A 19,341-nucleotide genomic window follows, 5' to 3' on the forward strand; every position below is an offset into this window, starting at 1 on the left:
GGGGAGTCACCAAATGTCCAGTATTATATTCTCTGAAGGGAGGCTCACTATGCCACATTAGACTTATGGAGATGAAACTATTAGAAAAGTGAGCTTTTTACTTTGTTATGATTACTTTTCATGGTGTTGACTTTTACTTAAATAATCAACAAGTTTCCAATGAACGGTAAGCACTGAGAACAATCATTTGTAATTATTTAAGCAAGGTAATTTTTATTTTTTTCTTCAGTGACACAATTCCTTAGAGTGTTTGTGTGTACACGTGTGTGTGCATGTGTGTGTGTGTGTGAGCCCTACTTGAACTTGGCCAAACTAATGCAAGTGTGTGGTTAGTCAGAGCTTGCTGAGAAGTCAGTGTGGGTCACCGTCAGCCTCCCTGGCTCCGCCCCCCCACCCGGCCTGTGACTATTGGTAGTATTTGAGCCTTCAGGGGGGCTAAAGGAAAGCCAGACGTTGTCAGAGAGACGTAGAAAGAAGGCTGTGGTACCACACCCACTCTCCCACTTGCTGCACATCCCCACACTACTGCTATGTTTCATGACTTTGCAGGAACTATGTTTTGGTAGTTAGTGTGCAGCGGCTTCTTTTTGTGTGCCTGACTTTGTCGTCTCCTAGAGGTGTCCCTCACTGGAATTCCATCCTTCTTCTTGGACTCTTTCTCAGACCAATGCTGACCGAGCCGTGTGGAGCCATGTCGATGCCGGGCTCCGATGTCCGAGAGCTGACTCTCCTGACTTCAGGACCACCCGTGCCCTCCTTAGGTGGATCTGCAGGGGGCTGCGGCCAGTGGACCCAACTCTTGGACCTCCATCCCAGCTCTCCTTACAATTCCATGTCTTCCCACCACTCCCTCATCAAACAGGAACCCAACTGGTGTGCTGCGGACACTATTGAGGACCCCCACTGTGGACTCGGGGCCTTCACGGTGCACTTCTCGGGCCAGTTTACAGGCTCAAGCCCATGTCGAGTCGGGGCCTTTGGAGAGCCAGCAACAGGCCAGGCTAGGGTTTTCCCCAGTGGGACCTACCTCCCCAGCTGTGTGGACAGCCCTCCTGCACCCAGGAACCAAGGTAAACATTCTCATGCCGATAGTTCTCTACGATCCAAGGGATAAACATGTATTATCCCCTGCTACATACAGTATGTACTGTAACTGTCTTTGTCAGCTGTGTTGTGTCTGCATGGCCAGGATGTTTTGTGCTTTACTGGGTCAACATGCCCCTGCTCAGGAATTGACATGACACTTTTCTGGAAGCCGTCTTGACAGAATTCCCAAACAGTCCTGTTAGCACACATGTATGATGTTATGAAATCTCGACAATTTTTCAATTATGCTTCTATTTATCTCTCTAGGCCCTTTATGATCATAATAATGCTCAGTGATAACCTTATGTGGCGTATTATGGTTGCAGTAGTGTACATCGGGTTGTCACATCTATATACCAGTGCTAACAAACTTACTGTTAACTTAACAGTCAAATTTAAGTCGTGTTATATTACATTAGTAAAGTAAATTTTTTGTAAATAAACTTTTTGAATCATAGTAAAGTGGGCAGGTGTGCTTATTTTTTGTGACGCGATTAATCACAAAGCATTAGCGCATTACTCATGTATATAGGCAGAATGATCCTGCCTTTATCTTAAACGTGGATGGTTATTTTAAAGGCTAGCAGGTTGCCATATGGTCAGTGATCTGATCAATGCATACGCCAGTGCAAAGATGACTGAGGAGACTTTGACTGGTGTGCTCGCTGGCAAAAATAAACCTTGATGGTACTTTAGATAAAACTATTACCAAGTTTTGATCAAATAAATGTAGTGCGTTCATTTAAAATATTTAAAAAATGTTCTTGCATGACATTTTGACAGTAAAATTGAAATTGTGTTCAAATATTGGGGTCTTTTTAGTTATGCAAGCGAATAATAATAACCTGTGATTAATCATGATTGCTCCAAATTCAAAAGTGTGATTAATCTGATTTAAAAAATCCTTATTTGAAAGCACATAAACAAATAATCCAACTAGTATGATCGATGGAAAATTTCACTTTAAAAAAAACCGTGGCGGTACTTTAGATAAAACTGTTTACAAGTTTGAAGCAAATAAATTACATTTAAGTACATTTAGGTAAAACATTTTCAAAAATATTGGGGTCTTTATTAAGGTTAATTAAATATTTGCACACACGTGATTTACTGTGATTTGTATCATTAAAACAATATCATTTGAATGCATTTTTATATTCAACATGATTGCCGATTGTGTCGACATACAGCAATAGTAATACATTAACGGGATTCCATACTGGTAATTTTGGTGTTCTTGAAGCAAAGTGCAAGTAAAATATAAGCATTTTGAGTATGTTTTCTTAATTATTTATTTACAGCACTTGATGATAAAATAATGACGGAATATTACATTAAAACTATTAATGTTTCAAAAAGGAGAACATATTGGAACGTATTACTAAATATTTGGATAATTGTGTTTAATAAAATATTTACCTTGCTTCTTTCATGAACACTTATAATGTACATGTTTTTCTAACCCTTTATGGACATTACATTTTTATTATTTTCAAAGCCAAATTTTTTGAACGGTGTATAAACATTTTGATCCATATTTTTTTCAAAATGTATTTTTGGTCCAATGTCTCAAACTTCAGTCCCAAACAAAAATAATCCATCATTTAATGTTTTTTTTTTTTTTTTTTTTTTTTTTTTGCCCTTTTGAAGGCCTTTTGATTAGATAATGTCACAGGTTTGAATTAGTAAATAAAAACTCATGTTATGCACATTTAAATTAATGGAAAACTGTGACATTTGATCAAAAGGTTAAAATAAAATAAAAATAGTTTTGTTTTGGGCTTAAGTTGATTAAGAAATGTGATAAAAAAAAAAAGAATTACAAATAATTTCAGGACCTTTGAAAAATAAATGACTTTTATGTCCTGTTTGGCTTTGGGATATTGTTGAAAACTGCCACTGTATAATACGCCTGTAAAATAATTGGACATTGCATTTTTTTAATTCAACATGAAAAAAACCTTGTATAATGTAAAATAACACAACAAAAAATATTGCTAAAATAGAGCAAAAATGTACTGAAATCATTAAAAAAAAGTCAGCTTCTGTCTCCTGAGGGTTAATTTATAGTGGACTGGTGCAATCATCTGCATTTCCAATCTGAAATGGAGACTTTCCATGAATCTCCTTCATTGCAAACAAAGCCCCCCGTCAGTCTATGGGGGCTCGTTACTGCGAGGTCAGAGGTTTAGACGTGGACGTGTGCGCTGATGTGACTTCCACACACCGTGTGCACTCTGCTCTTGTTCACTCCACTAGTAAAGTAGTTTTTGATGAAGTGATAAATTGCTTTGCAATCTGCTGGGATTTAGGTAGGAGATTGTGAGTCTTCTTTTTTGGGGGTCAGAGAAATCTCACAATGTTCCTCTGAGGCCTGACTTCTGTATGAACTTGCATCTTTGAGAGGATTCTCATCTATGTACCTTTTCAGTCACTGTAATATACTTCATTAATAACTGAGAATGTTCTAATTATAACAATGAGGTGAGGAGATAAAAGTATTTAACACTAGGAAGATGATTTAGTTGTTTGATTCATGTCAGTGTTTTGTAATGATGCCAGGAACCAGAAGTTACTTACAACTTTTTTTCTTGTTAGGTTATGGTGCAATGAGCTTAGACGGGAACCCCAGTTACGCTCAGACGGCACCTCACCACACCCCTCAACTGTCCAGCCTGTCCTTCAAACATGAAGATGCACTGTCGCCGCCACACAACATCGGTAAGAGTCGACTTCCAGGCACAACCTCCCTAAACTCACTCAGCTACTGGAAGATGGGTGTGTTCACAGCAAGGTCATAGACTCAACCTATCTTTCCTAGTTTGCTTTTTCTGCTCTTGTTTTGTGTCATTTTAACTATCATACAGGTATTGTAACTCTTTATTAGTTTATCCACCAAGGAACCACATGTGTTAACTTACGTCTATTTAGACATCATCCAGTAAAACCCCATGATTTCTTACAATCAAAAAACTAAAATAACCAAAATATTGATAATTCTAACTATTATATGGTCATATAATGACATTTTAATCAATACAGTCGAAAAAAGTAACATTTCAAGAACAAAGTAATTATATTACAATAATCATTTGAACAAGTGGATGTCAAAATTTCCCCATAAACATAAACTGAGACCAACAATTGCTGTCTGCCTTTAGAGACCTGCCATAATTAGGGCCACAGCTACGAATATGTTAGTTATCGAGTATTCTAATGATTAATTTGTTTGATAAACCGAGTAATTGAATAAAACACACTTTATACCCTCAATGCATCTTTTAGGGAAAAAAGTTGAAATAAACACAAATTGTTCTACTGACCTTTATCCTTTCTTCTTTTAAATACACATAAGATTGAAATTGCACTTTTACTATGGGAGCATCACTCTATATTATTTATATACTTTTTAAAAAGAAGTAAAACAACTGTGTAACCTAAAACCGATTAATAGATAATAAATAATTAAACAAACATACTTTTGTATAAAGTATGATAAATTGAGTGACAACATATTCAACAATTGGAGGAGTGGAGATGCTAACACGTCCTAATCAATATAGAGCAGGGTTATTCAGCTAGCGGCTCGGGGGCCACATCCGGCCTGTGAATGACAAGTCGAGTTCAGTTCAAAACTTGGGAGACAAACATTTTTGCAGAAAATTCCTAAAAACACTACAGTGCCCCAGTTGTCTAAATGAACTTGAGCCACTGTAAACACATTGGCAGATCCTTGCATTGAGATTCAACATCATTTGATTTACGTAACTAAAGTGTAACTGTAGCTTGTTTACTTCAGATACAGTCAGTAGTCATTTGTTCAACTTCTTTAGTTACACTAATGGTGTTCCTCAAGGTCCAATTTTAGGTCCTCTCTTTTTTATAATTTGGGAGTGTGCAAGTTCAGTTCCAAAAATTTGTGACAGATCCACATTTTTACAGCAGATTCTTAAAATCACTAGAGTGCTGTCATACTGATGATATTTGACTAGCTTTTTTGCAGAGGGTCCTTATAGACAGCAGAGCGCTCCTGCAACCCTGACAAAATAGACCAAAACAAATTTGTACTGTACCGGAATATACAAAATAAAAATAATAGCGAAGGAAGAAGTCCGGCCCCCGGTCCTTACCTTTCTAGAAATGTGGCCTCTAAAATAATTTAGTTGAATATCCCTGATATAGTGATATTGCCAGCTCTGTTTGGCAGTGTAAAAAGTTCACCACAATGTTTTCAAACTTTTTGGGCCCTTAGCTCTCTTTCCACCTTGGTTTTTTTTTTTTTTTTTGAGCCATCTCTCAGCACTCTGCTGTTTCTGCCACACACAAACACACGGGCTACATCACCCACAGCGAAAGCTGCATCACCAGTAGGTGCACAGCTGTCAGTCTTGCAGAAACATTGTCCATACATTTTTCTTATTAAATGAATCATTGAAGCAACTAAATACAAAAATAAGCTTTCTTCTCATTTAATTAATTATTTTAATCAACTAATGGTTGCAGTTCTACATATAATGTCGTACATATAATATTGATGTCATATTTGTTGTTAAAAACTAGATCTGTCAAAAAAAAAAAGTTTACTTTAAGCTTGCAAAACTATGGCTTTACTTTTGCTTTAACATGACCTTTTCCTATAAAATTATAGCTTTATTTTTGTAATATTATATACATGTATATATATATATATATATATATATATATATATATATATATATATATATATATATATATATATATATATATATACATATATATATATAGTATTTACAATATATATACTATATATATAGTATTTACAATATATATACTATATATATGTGTGTATGTATATATGTGTATGTATCAGTGACGTGCGGTGAGGTTCATGGCTGGTGAGGCACTGACTTCATCACAGTCAGATTTACAAACATATGAACCCTAAAGAGTATTTTATTCACCATTTGATTGGCAGCAGTTAACGGGTTATGTTTAAAAGCTCATAACAGCATTCTTCTCTGTACGGCACTCAGCATCAAGGGTTGGAATTGGGGGTTAAATCACCAAAAATAATTCCCGGGCGCGGCGCCGCTGCTGCCCACTGCTCCCCTCACCTCCCAGGGGGTGATCAAGGGGATGGGTCAAATGCAGAGGACAAATTTCACCACACCTAATGTGTGTGACAATCATTGGTACTTTAACTTAACTTTAAATTTACACATACAAACTGTAGCACACAAAAAAGCACATTTAATTAAAAAAACGTTATTATGGTCTTACCTTTACTTATAAATGAAGTCCATGCGCCGCTCCTTCTGAACAAAAGCATCGATAACTTGTTTATAGAAGTGTTCCTTATCCTTCTTCAGTTTTAAAAGTCTTTCTGTCTCGATGGAGATCTTCCTTTAATTATTACCTCCTGCTTTGATTGAAAGTCCAGTTTAAAAAACTGTTTTATTTTAGATATGTAATCCACCATGTTAAAAGTCCAGGCGAGAGGAAAAAAATAAACGATCGCTGCTAACTGTTGCTGCTTGTTGTCACTTCTTCTGTAGCCGAGTAGTCGCAAGAATGATCTCTGGGATCACTAGCGCCCTCTACCACCATGAGGCGGGATTACTGCGAGCCTCACACAGTGCGTCTTTGCAGCCGTTTTATGATTGGTCAGCACAAGAAATATGTTACACACATAGAGTTGTTGACAAAATACACTGTACATTATATACCTCAGCTAACTAAACTATGGAAATTTATAATATAATTCATATAGCAATACAGTCTCACTGCACAGCAGGTCAGCAGTTAGCCGAGTCATTGCGCAATCCATGGTAAGGCTCAACTGGCTGCTGATCACCGCAAGTCTCTTCTCAGTATTTGAACGGCAAATGTGAAAATTCAGCGATTTTGAATAAAAATAATCTAAAACTGGTGAAGTTAAATGGAAAATAACTTTATAGTATAATCAGTGGATACATATAACAATTTAATTAATTTTTTTTCTTTTTACATTTTTTTTCTTTCCATGATGGCACGTGAGGCCCCGCCTCGCCTGCCTCCCCTGACTGCACGTCACTGGTATGTATATATATATATATATATATATATATATATATATATATATATATATATATATATATATATGTATGTATGTATGTATGTATGTATGTATGTATGTATGTATGTATGTATGTATGTATGTATGTATATATATTTGTGTATATATATATGTATATATATGTCTGTGTATATATATATATATATATGTATATATATATATATATATATATATATATGTATATATGTATATGTGTGTGTGTGTGTATATATGTGTTTATATATATATATATATATGTATATATACATATATATATATATATATATATGATATTTTCCTAATAATATGACGTTTTATAGCATTTGAACCGTTTTCTGAAAAAAAAAAAAAAAGATATTCTTATAAAATGAAAAATGTAAAGTTACTAATAAAAATATTTTATTTCGTAACATTATGTAAAATCACAGCTTTAGTCTAGTAATATTATGATCTTTTAGAAAAAAAATACACTTTTTTATTCTGACCTTTTTGTCTCTGACGATGTTATTCTTGGACGAATAGACCAAAAATGTACCACAGCTATACATATAACAATCATGTCTTATTATTAAAACATGTTTTAAACTAGACCTGTCAAAAAAGTTATTATTTTATATAAAAAGTAAATTTTTATTTTTGTATTACTTTTTTAATTTTCATAATACTGTACTATGATCTTTGTCTCATAAAAAATACAACTCTATACATGTAAAATTATGGCTTTTCCCTTTTTAAAATGACCTTTTTTTAAAACAACAAAAACTAAAAAAATACTAAAAACCTTGATTTTTCTAAAAGTATGGCTTTACTTTTGTATTAATATAACTTTTTTCTAAAAAACAAACCAACCAAAAATGTTAGTCTTGTAAAATTATGGCATTTTTTCTAAAAAAGATTAAAACATAAAAATACTTAGGCTTGTGACATTATGGCTTTTTTTGTAATATTATGGTGGCATTTTCCTAATGTGTGTGTGTGTGTGTATGTATATATATATATATACACACATACACATATATATATATATATTTATATATATACACACACACATATATATATATATATATATTTTACACATATATACACACATACATATATATATATATATATATATATATATATATATATATATATATATATATATATATATATATATATATATATATATATATATATATATATATATATATATATATATATATATATGTATGTATGTATGTATATATATATATATATATATATATATATATATATATACATATGCACACACACAATATCACGGGGCATTTTTATATATATATATATATATATATATATATATATATATATATATATACATATGCACACACACACACACGCATATATATATATATATATATATATATATATATGTATGTGTGGGGAAAAAAAATCACAAGACTATTTCATCTCTACAGGCCTGTTTCATGAGGGGGGTACCCTCAATCGTCAGGAGATTTTTTTTTTTTTTTTTTTTTTTAAACATATATATATATATATATATATATATATATATATATATATATAAATGTCACCATGATATTGTGTGTGTGCATATATACGCTGTATATATGTATATATATATATATGTATGTGTGTATATATGTGTAAAATTGTGGCTTTTTTCGACATTTAAAATAAATTAATAGATAAAATGTATTCTTGTAAAATGACTGTTTTGTTTCCTAACATTATTATCTTTTTCTCAAAAAATACAACTTTATTTTTGTAAAGTTACAGCTTGCAGTATTATGACCTTTATCTTTACAAAAAATAAAATAGAAAAATAGACCTTTTAGTCTGACAATCTTGTCTCTTTAATAATGTTTTTCTTGAACAAATATACCAACAATGTACCACAGACATACTCCAAACATTTCAAAAGGCTTTAGAATATCCAAAAGAAGTATCAAAGTGCTCATATAATATACTTAGTAAAGCAGACAACTAATGTGTATTTATGATGCACATTCTTGTTATTTATGATAGCAGTTGTTCACCAATCATAAGCCAAAAACTGAGCATTTTGTTGTTGTTTACTTACAGTTGAGCAGCAATACCCTCCTCCTTCCACTGTGTTTGGGTGCCACAATTCTGCGGAATCATGTCCGAGCAACCAAGCCCTGCTTCTGAGAAACTACAACAGGTACTTGACTTTTCATGATAACTGTACATTAGTGAGCTCCCTGTTTGAATGAATCCTAGTTTTGTTTTCTGAGGTTGAGTGCTGCCCACTGGTGCTCAGGAAGCCAAAACTAACATTAAAGTGATCTACTGTTAGTGTAAGTTAAGGCAGATAATGCACTTTTTAAATAGCTTAGTGTGTTCCTAACCTGTTTTCATTTTGATAGAAAACATTTCTTCGGTTAAATTGGGTTGAAATTCTTTGAATGCCGACTTGGGATGTTTTTGGGGAAAAAAAGAACATGTACTACCCAAATACTGGAACAGCCGATGATAAGCAGCAGAGCAGACTTTGCTGTTTGTTCTTACAGCTTATGGCACGAGCAGGAAAACACACACACACACACACACACACACACACACACACACACACACACACACACACACACACACACACACACACACACACACACACACACACACACACACACACACACACACACGTATACATGTGTGTCAGATACCAGTGAGCCTTTCTGCAGTCAACTATAGCTCTGAACTGATCCTGCTGCTTTTGTCAAGGACTTCCCAAGGAATGAAACCCCCCTGAAATCTTCTGGTCTTTTAATGATACCGAGGACAGAATGATGTCATGCGGTGGTTCGTGGTGTACAAGGCACCGAGTCACACTCCACCCCCGCAGACAAGCACAATCACATCTCCGTGTGTGTGTGTGTGTGTGTGTGTGTGTGTGTGTGTGTGTGTGTGTGTGTGTGTGTGTGCGTGTGTGTGTGTGTGTGTGCACCAAGGTATAGAATGGCTCGCAGCCCATGTTTTTTAATGAAGGCAGTGAGGAGTGCAGTGGGCGTACAGGATGTGTTAATAAGCAAACCATTTGGAATCCCCCTTTCATTAAGGGAGTGTAGGAACATGGAGAACTTTTAATATCATAAATATTGTCAGCATGTATCTATTTAAAGTACCAGTAGGTTGGAAAAACAAGTTGACATTATATGCTTAATTGTGTTTCATTGTATCCAGTAAACCGTATCCAATTGTATTTACAATTCGCAAAGTATGTGAAAATACCGTCTTAACATCGCAAAATGACACAAATTTAGTCAGTCATTTTGAATATTCCGCTCCGAACGTCTTCGGTAATTTCCGTAGATTGACGTCACCGGAGTCACGCTTCTGCACTCTGACCATATTAATACCGTAGTATAAGATCAGTCATACTGAAAATACGTAAAATATAGAGAGAGATGTGCTGTTTATCATTCACAATCCCTAAATAAAACATTACCATATATAGTATATATATATTTTAATGCATTCCAAGTCGTAAATAAATAAATATATTAATAGTCCGTCAATGTAGGCTCTCTATTCCACCCACAAAACCCTCTAAATAACCATCTAAAACCCGCCAACAATACTCTACTCACAAATCATGACCTGAATATCAACCAAATATTAGCAATGTTGTTAATATAAACGCTAACACAGATGAACAATTTTTTTGCGGCAGATTGATAACACACAGCTAAGCTAAGTAACGGTGAGCTGGCCGCGATGTTCAGCTGCTCCTCCATCATCGCGTCTCGGCTCGTCAAAGTTATTCTAGATTATAAATCATGCCTCTCATCTGGATATTAGTAGGATTTAGAATCTAGAAGTTGTTCATCTGTGACATTCAATTCACACCCGGAGTTGGAGACAGTGTCTGCAGGGAGACTTTTCCTTGTTAACCCTTTGTGTGCATCATTATTAATTCTCCATCTAAACGGGAAGATATGGAAATCTTATCAGTCGTCATCAAAGTAAGAGCAGACATTGTACAGTAAGGTATCGTTCTATTATTTGTAGTTTGTATTTCTTGTTTAGCTCTTAGCAATACTGCTACATGTGTGGGGCGGTATAGCTCGGTTGGTAGAGCGGCTGTGCCAGCAACTTGAGGGTTGCAGGTTCGATCCCCGCTTCCGCTATCCTAGTCACTGCCGTTGTGTCCTTGGGCAAGACACTTTACCCACCTGCTCCCAGTGCCACCCACACTGGTTTAATTGTAACTTAGATATTGGGTTTCACAATATAAAGCGCTTTGAGTCACTTGAGAAAAAGCGCTATATAAAATGTAATTCACTTCACTTCACTTCACTACATGATGCTTAGTGTTTCACTAAAGCTGGATCTGTTTAGCAGAGCTTCAAAAACGTGTAACTCATTCTCCTTATGTACAGGATCTTTGTATGTATATATATATATATATATATATATATATATATATATATATATATATATATATATATATATATATATATATATATATATATATATATATATATATATATTTCTTTTTTTATATATATATTTAAACACAGATTAAACACACTTGTTTCCTAAAGATGCCTTCTCACTTGTTAGGGCATTAAAAATGGCTACTTGTATTTGGAACAATTATTGTCCCCTAAAAAATATGGAATGTTACAGGGTCAAGCATGTAACATGTTTTAACAGTACAGGCAAATATACATACATGTAAAAATACATGAGGAGGTTGCCTCCAGCCACGACTGTTAATTACCGTGTGTTTTTTTTAACCAAACAGACTCAATCTTCTCTTTTATGGAGTGAAATTAGTGCCAAAACTCCACAAACACAAAAATGTATTTACTCCTGCCCAACGATTCGCAAGTAAATAAACAATTTTCTGCAAGTAAAAAAATGATTTGCAAATATAAAAACACATTTCTGGAAGTAAAAAATAACGAGGAAGAAGAAACAGGTTGGGGAATAAAATGGTGGACAGAAGAGACGGGAAACAAGATCAACCTGCAAGTTAAATTGTAAGTTTTGCATCACCGCAGCCGCATCCATTCAAAAGCCCAATGTAATAATTGCTAATTTAGCATACCATCGAAAGCCGTCATCGTGACATATTTATGGCCATATTTCTAGAACGACCATACTATTTAAGGTTACATTCTAGCTGAACTGTTTCCCCCAAAATATATTGTCTATAGAACATTTAATTTTTCATAGTTTTTCCCAATGTATTGTGTTTTGTTTACTTTTTCAATTAACACCAAAGTGGTGTAGCAGTTTTGAATTGGCTTCAATGCTGTAGGAATATCAAACACTTTGATTTCCCCTTGGACATATCAACCTATTATTTTACCTTTTTATTTAAACTTCTAATCTACTACTCGTCCCCAAGATTAATAAAGTAAACCTTTGCTTATCGCTTATAATTGGTTCCAGGCCTAGCAGTGGTAAATTAATTTCCTTAAAATTGGAATTATTAATTAGAGATGGAATATGTTCATAGCTAGAGCATAAAACAACTGTTTACGACTTTCTAACTATGTTTTGCAACATTAAGAAATAACACCCAAATAGTCACCTTTACAAGCGCTGCGGTGATGGATGACTTTATTACAATACTCACTAGGCTACAGTAGGGTGTTACACAAGTAATACTAAAAACAGAAGTAAGGCCATGAAGACAATCTTGTTTAGGACCACAAGAAGCACATAGCCTGTTCATATACCTCATGAATAATTAATTCATTTATTTTTCAGAACAAGTTGGTAGAGTGGCCGTGCCAGCAATCGGAGGGTTGCTGGTTACTGGGGTTCAATCCCCACCTTCTACCATCCTAGTCACGTCCGTTGTGTCCTTGGGCAAGACACTTCACCCCTTGCTCCTGATGGCTGCTGGTTAGCGCCTTGCATGGCAGCTACCGCCATCAGTGTGTGAATGTGTGTGTGAATGGGTGAATGTGGAAATACTGTCAAAGCGCTTTGAGTACCTTGAAGGTAGAAAAGCGCTATACAAGTATAACCCATTTATCATTTATAACATGTCGAGGACCGATAAAAAAACTAGCTGCGGACAAAAACATGGTCCCTTGGCCGCAGTTTGGACACCCATGTTGCAATGCAGAGGGGGTTCCTGTTCTATGAATAATTGTCATACGAGTGTAAAAATAAAGTAACTGCTGTTCTTAAAATAACAAGATAGGATAACTTCGACAACAACTTCTTGTGTTGATGCTGGGACTCAACAGCCGAAAAAAGCAAACAGCACAGAGTTAATTTTGCACTAAAACATGTGTTTTGATGTTTTAATGTTACTGCAGAGCTGTGATCTTACGGTTAATTACAATATATGCTGTAACTTCACAATTGTAATTGTATTGTAAAATACACTCTCGTTTCACCAGATACAGCCACTAACTGTACAAGGATGTGCCACGTAGTCTACGGAACCTCTTAAGAGACAAATCAGTTTCAATTTACAGTAATTTGTTGTGATATTACAGAGGACTATGATTACATTATTTTACTGTGCAACAACAGGTAATTACTGTGAAATATACGTTGGCTATCAGGAACCCACAAATGTACTCTTTATAACATCACAAATAATAACATTTATGAATCTGGTGAAATTCAAAACTGCACAAGTAATTTATAAAGCAAGAAATAAACTACTGGCGCCAAATATTTAAAAAAAACACTCAAAGGCAGAGTGGTAAATTGAATCTAAGACAACTATGTGTTAACTCAACTCTTTAAAGTATGTGCACACCAGTTTGTGGGGCAACTCCTTGTAACCAATCACATAAGATAATCAAACAAAGCAATAACATCACTGACTTTAAAAATACATACAAACAAATAAAGAGGAGTTAACATTGAATATTGTAAGAGTATATTTTTTTCATACAAATTACTTTTTTAAATTTTATTTTAATTTGAGTATTCATGGATGTAATTATGTGTATTCTGTAGTTATATGATAAATATACTATAATATAATATATATTATAATGTATACTAAATTAATGTTGTTCAATAGGGTTATCATGTATTCTGTTGTTGATAAAGAATCAGATTATTATATCTGAGTGATGGGGCACGACATTATAAGCTTTTGCTTTTTCCTGCTCCTTTTCGGACACACGCCATGTTATTTTCTGTTTTATATTCACCTTGTTAAAATTTAATGGATGGGGATGGAGAGTGTTTTTGGTTGTTGTGATCGAAATAAAAAAAAAGTTTAAAAAAAAAGTTAAAAAAAAAATATATATATATGTATCATCATTTTTTACAGTCATTTGTTGTTATGTTAAAGTCAATTTTGATTGCAGTATTTAACTGTGAGATGTTTACAGTGGGTTTAATGTGCTGACATCTTACGTGATGCTGTTCCAGCATTTCGACGTAACATTCCAAAAAGCCAAAGCAAAAGCACACAAACTTCACACATCTTCAAAGTTTTGAGCAACTTTCCAGCCATGTTTTCTGCAAGTGTTTACTTGAATAACACACTCCAGTGTTGGTGACTTCTGTGCTGCTTGTGGTCTAGTGACAACCTGTACCAAATGGCGTCTCAGCTGGAGTGTGTCACATGGAACCAGATGAACTCGCTTGCATCTTCCATGAAGAGGTAAAAAAACAAAATAATGTGTTGCTGTTTTAAAGATGGGAAAAAAGAAGTAGAGGAAGCCAGATGGCTGCTGGCCTTCTGCCGAGGGAAATGAGACAGTTGAGATAAGGATAATAATGTTTGAATGTTTCAGTGTGCAAGCTTGTGCTTGTCTTTGAAAAATAACGACTGCTCCTCACTTCTTCAAGGTCTCACTTATAGGTCACCGTGAGGTCAGCCATGTTTGTGATATACATTTTTGGAACACCTGCACATTTTAATGAGGGCTGCTCAGTTGTGATTTTGAGAGTGGCATGAATCAAATATGCTTATTAATACAGTTGCAGTGCATTGCATCATACTAATAAGTGCTACTTGTGTTTTTTACACAGGCATTGAGTTAAATAAGGTCATAAGGTTGTGTTTTTTCCTGTCTTTTTAATGTTTGGCAATCGATTTGTGGGGGTGAGGGTGTGGTAGGGGGTGTCAATATAATGTCAGCATATAATTTGCATAATTGGCTATGACGCATGTATTGTTTTAGAATATGTATATTTAAAGACAAATATGTAAATATATGAGATGTTAATATTAGTTTTTAGTATGGCAATATCTTGTTTCTTCTTTTGCTCTATTTTTCAATAGTTGCTGCTTATTTTATTAATACATTTTATTGGCAACACAGGCTGCACTTTGTACACTCCTGTGTTTTGTGAGTTTTTAAATTAATGTATTTATTTGTTTGTTTATATTTTCAGCATATAGTCACCAACCATTTGGGAAACGAATATTGACCGCTAACTTTGTACTACTAGGATAAACTGCTACTCTTTGCACTCAGTGTGTGTGTGCGTGTGTTAATGGGAGCTTGTTGCTCAAATCTTAAATTCTAATTTAAAAACGCATAACGTAGTCGCTATGTTTTATGGAACATGATTCACATATCACCTGGAAGGTGAATTGTTACCTTCCTGTATTGCAAAATATTACAAAAAAAGTATGAATATATCTTTTTTAACTTTTTTTTAACTTGTGATGGCCCTAAATTTACTTATGGCGTGCCTGTTTGTGATGGAAGTGTCAGGACTTGGACTTTGGCTTGGTTTGTTCTCCCGTGGTGCAAATGAACTGGACTGGTCAAGGCTTGAAGGTGGGTACATGATTTATTTTAAACTATCAAAAAAGGAATAAACAAAAAGCGCGCACAGTGGCGGAGAATAAAACTAGACTTTAAACACAAAACTTGCACATTGGCAGAAACTATGAACAATTAAACAAAACACTAACTGTGGCTTAACAAACAAAAACTTACTTGGCATGGAACCGGCATGAAAAAAAGAGTAGCAAGGGTCATCAGGGTGTGGAGAGTGTGCAGGAGCATAAATGTGGTGATGTCGTCAGGAGGAACAACAGAAAATGAATGAACTTAAATACTATGGACATGATTAGTGAAAGCAGGTGCGTGACTCAAAACGTGAAACAGGTGCGTGACGTGACAGGTGAAAACTAATGGTTGCTATGGTGACAAGAGTGCACAATGAGTCCAAACGTGGAACAGGTGCGTGACGTGACAGGTGAAACTAATGGTTGCTATGGTGACAAAACAAAACAAAAGTGCACAAAAAGTCCAAAATTTAAACCGAACATTACTAAAACAAAACATGATCACACAGACATGACAGAATCCCCCCCTTACGGACAGATCCCAGATGTCAAAAACCAGAAAATATCAACAAGAGTCATGGGAGGGCGGGAGGGGAACATGGCGGTGGGTCGCCAGGCCACGTGTCCCCGTATCCACCGGGGCAGAGTTCGGTGGCGGCGGCAAGTGGAACGCCGCTGCAGCAGGCGAGGCGGGCGCCCAGGGAATGGCCACATTCGTGGCCGACTGGGAGGTGGGCGCACTTGGCGTGGCGGGCGACCAGGTAGCGGCCATATCCGTGGCCGACGAGGAGGCAGGCGCGTCGTCATCGTGGCAGGCGTGGCTTGGCGTGGTGAGTCCGGCGGCGAAGCTCGGCGTGGCGCGTCAGGCGGCGAAGCTCGGCGTGGCGCGTCAGGCGGCGAAGCTCGGCGTGGGTCTTGGTATAGGTCTTGGTCTTGGCGTGGGTCTTGGTCTTGGCATGGCGGGTCTTGGTCTAGGTCTTGGCATGGCGGGTCTTGGTCTTGGCATGGCGGGTCTTGGTCTTGGCATGGCGGGTCTTGGTCTAGGTCTAGGTCTTGGCATGGCGGGTCTTGGTCTTGGCATGGCGGGTCTTGGTCTAGGTCTTGGCATGGCGGGTCTTGGTCTTGGTCTTGGCATGGCGGGTCTTGGTCTTGGTCTTGGCATGGCGGGTCTTGGTCTTGGTCTTGGCATGGCGGGTCTTGGCGTCGTGAAGCTGCGACTGGCGGCACTTGGCGTCGTGAAGCTGCAACTGGCGGCACTTGGCGTCGTGAAGCTGCGACTGGCGGCACTTGGCGTCGTGGAGCTGCGACTGGCGGCACTTGGCGTCGTGGAGCTGCGACTGGCGGCACTTGGCGTCGTGGAGCTGCGACTGGCGGCACTTGGCGTCGTGGAGCTGCGACTGGCGGCACTTGGCGTCGTGGAGCTGCGACTGGCGGCACTTGGCGTCGTGGAGCTGCGACTGGCGGCACTTGGCGTCGTGGAGCTGCGACTGGCGGCACTTGGCGTGGAGGGTCTTGGCGTGGAGGGTCTTGGTCTTGGGCTTGGCGTGGAGGGTCTTGGTCTTGGACTTGTTGAGCTGGTACCGGAGCTTGGCGTCGTGGAGCTGGTACCGGAGCTTGGCGTCGTTTCTTTTTCCCCCACCTGGTGTTGTGTGGGCGGAAAAAAAGAAACATTTTGTGACGGGGGCGGGGCTTGAATCTTGGGGGGCAAGGACTGTCCCAGTGAGCGGGTCTGTGAAAAAATGTTCTGAAAGTGTCTGATTCTGGCAAAAAAGTCCTTTGGTGGTGGCTGATAGACAAAGTTAACAGAATTAAAAAAAAAATCTTGGTCTCTGACGTCATCACCAGTGGGTGGGGTGACGTCATGACAAGGCGGCGGCGTGATGTCATCTGCGGGAAAACTTTTTTGCTGACGACATCTGTCAGGACTTGGACTTTGGCTTGGTTTGTTCTCCCGTGGTGCAAATGAACTGGACTGGTCAAGGCTTGAAGGTGGGCACATGATTTATTTTAAACTATCAAAAAAGGAATAAACAAAAAGCGCGCACAGTGGCGGAGAATAAAACTAGACTTTAAACACAAAACTTGCACATTGGCAGAAACTATGAACAATTAAACAAAACACTAACTGTGGCTTAACAAACAAAAACTTACTTGGCATGGAACCGGCATGAAAAAAAGAGTAGCAAGGGTCATCAGGGTGTGGAGAGTGTGCAGGAGCATAAATGTGGTGATGTCGTCAGGAGGAACAACAGAAAATGAATGAACTTAAATACTATGGACATGATTAGTGAAAGCAGGTGCGTGACTCAAAACGTGAAACAGGTGCGTGACGTGACAGGTGAAAACTAATGGTTGCTATGGTGACAAGAGTGCACAATGAGTCCAAACGTGGAACAGGTGCGTGACGTGACAGGTGAAACTAATGGTTGCTATGGTGACAAAACAAAACAAAAGTGCACAAAAAGTCCAAAATTTAAACCGAACATTACTAAAACAAAACATGATCACACAGACATGACAGGAAGTTCTTTGCTGTTTTCAAGGACCTAACGTCCTAGTTTAAAAAAAACCTGCCAAAGATCAGTGAAGCGTATTATATTTTTATAGAGCTTCATCTACATCTTAAGCTACATTTAAACCAGTGTGGGTGGCACTGGGAGCAGGGGGAAAAAGTGTCTAGCTAAAGGACACAACGGCAAAGAAGAGGATTGCGTAAGCGGGAATCGAACTTGAAACCTTCAAGTTGCTGGCACAACCGCTCTAACATAAACCACGTGTGTGTGTGTGTGTGTGTGTGTGAGTGTGTATACGTGTATATATACAGTATACATACAGTATACATGCATATACATACATTTTTCTATGTACTGTATGTATGTATTAGGGGTGTAACAATTAGTTTTATTAACGATTTTATTTGATTCAATATTTGTGGTTGCCAATATGATTAAGGACAATATTTTTTAGAACATTATGAAATGATTTAAATATATATATATATATATATATATATATATATATTTTTTTTTTTTTCTTTTAATATATATATATATTTTTTATATATATATACAGTATATATATATGTGTGTATCTATACATGTGTATATGTACACACATGTACAAAGGCTCCATCAAAAGAGAATGAAAAATGAAAAAAAAAAAAGATTTGTAACCCAAAGTTTTTGTTTGAAATTATTGTATAAGATGTGGGATCTGAGCCGAGGATGTCGTTTTGGCTTGTGCAGCCCTTTGAGACACTCGTGATTTAGGGCTATATAAATAAATTTGATTGATTTTTTTTTTCTTTTTTTTTTTTTGTTTGGTTGCAATAAAATACACATTTCTCTCCATATGCATACACATTTTTGACTTTTTTTTTTTTCAAATGTGTGGATGTGAAGCTTTTGAATTTGCATTTTTACTGGCTGTAAATTATAGTCAT

General features: G+C 36.6%; 1 protein-coding gene across 4 annotated transcripts in view; it reads left to right on the forward strand.

The window, feature by feature from the left end:
* The first annotated feature begins 443 nt into the window (after positions 1 to 443).
* wt1b (WT1 transcription factor b) overlaps positions 444 to 19,341 on the forward strand; it is a 28,364-nt gene continuing 9,466 nt past the window's right edge. For 2 of the 4 annotated variants that reach the window (XM_061964226.1, XM_061964225.1), the window contains exons 1-4: positions 444 to 1,070; positions 3,685 to 3,807; positions 9,224 to 9,323; positions 14,676 to 14,756. In XM_061964226.1, the coding sequence (XP_061820210.1) occupies positions 668 to 1,070; positions 3,685 to 3,807; positions 9,224 to 9,323; positions 14,676 to 14,756 (707 nt within the window). In that variant the 5' untranslated portion in view covers positions 444 to 667. The remainder of the gene's footprint in view (positions 1,071 to 3,684; positions 3,808 to 9,223; positions 9,324 to 14,675; positions 14,757 to 19,341) is intronic. The other 2 variants (XM_061964229.1, XM_061964227.1) reach the window with 1 other exon arrangement.

The sequence above is a fragment of the Nerophis lumbriciformis genome, linkage group LG06 (assembly GCF_033978685.3).
Source record: "Nerophis lumbriciformis linkage group LG06, RoL_Nlum_v2.1, whole genome shotgun sequence".
Taxonomy (NCBI): domain Eukaryota; kingdom Metazoa; phylum Chordata; class Actinopteri; order Syngnathiformes; family Syngnathidae; genus Nerophis; species Nerophis lumbriciformis.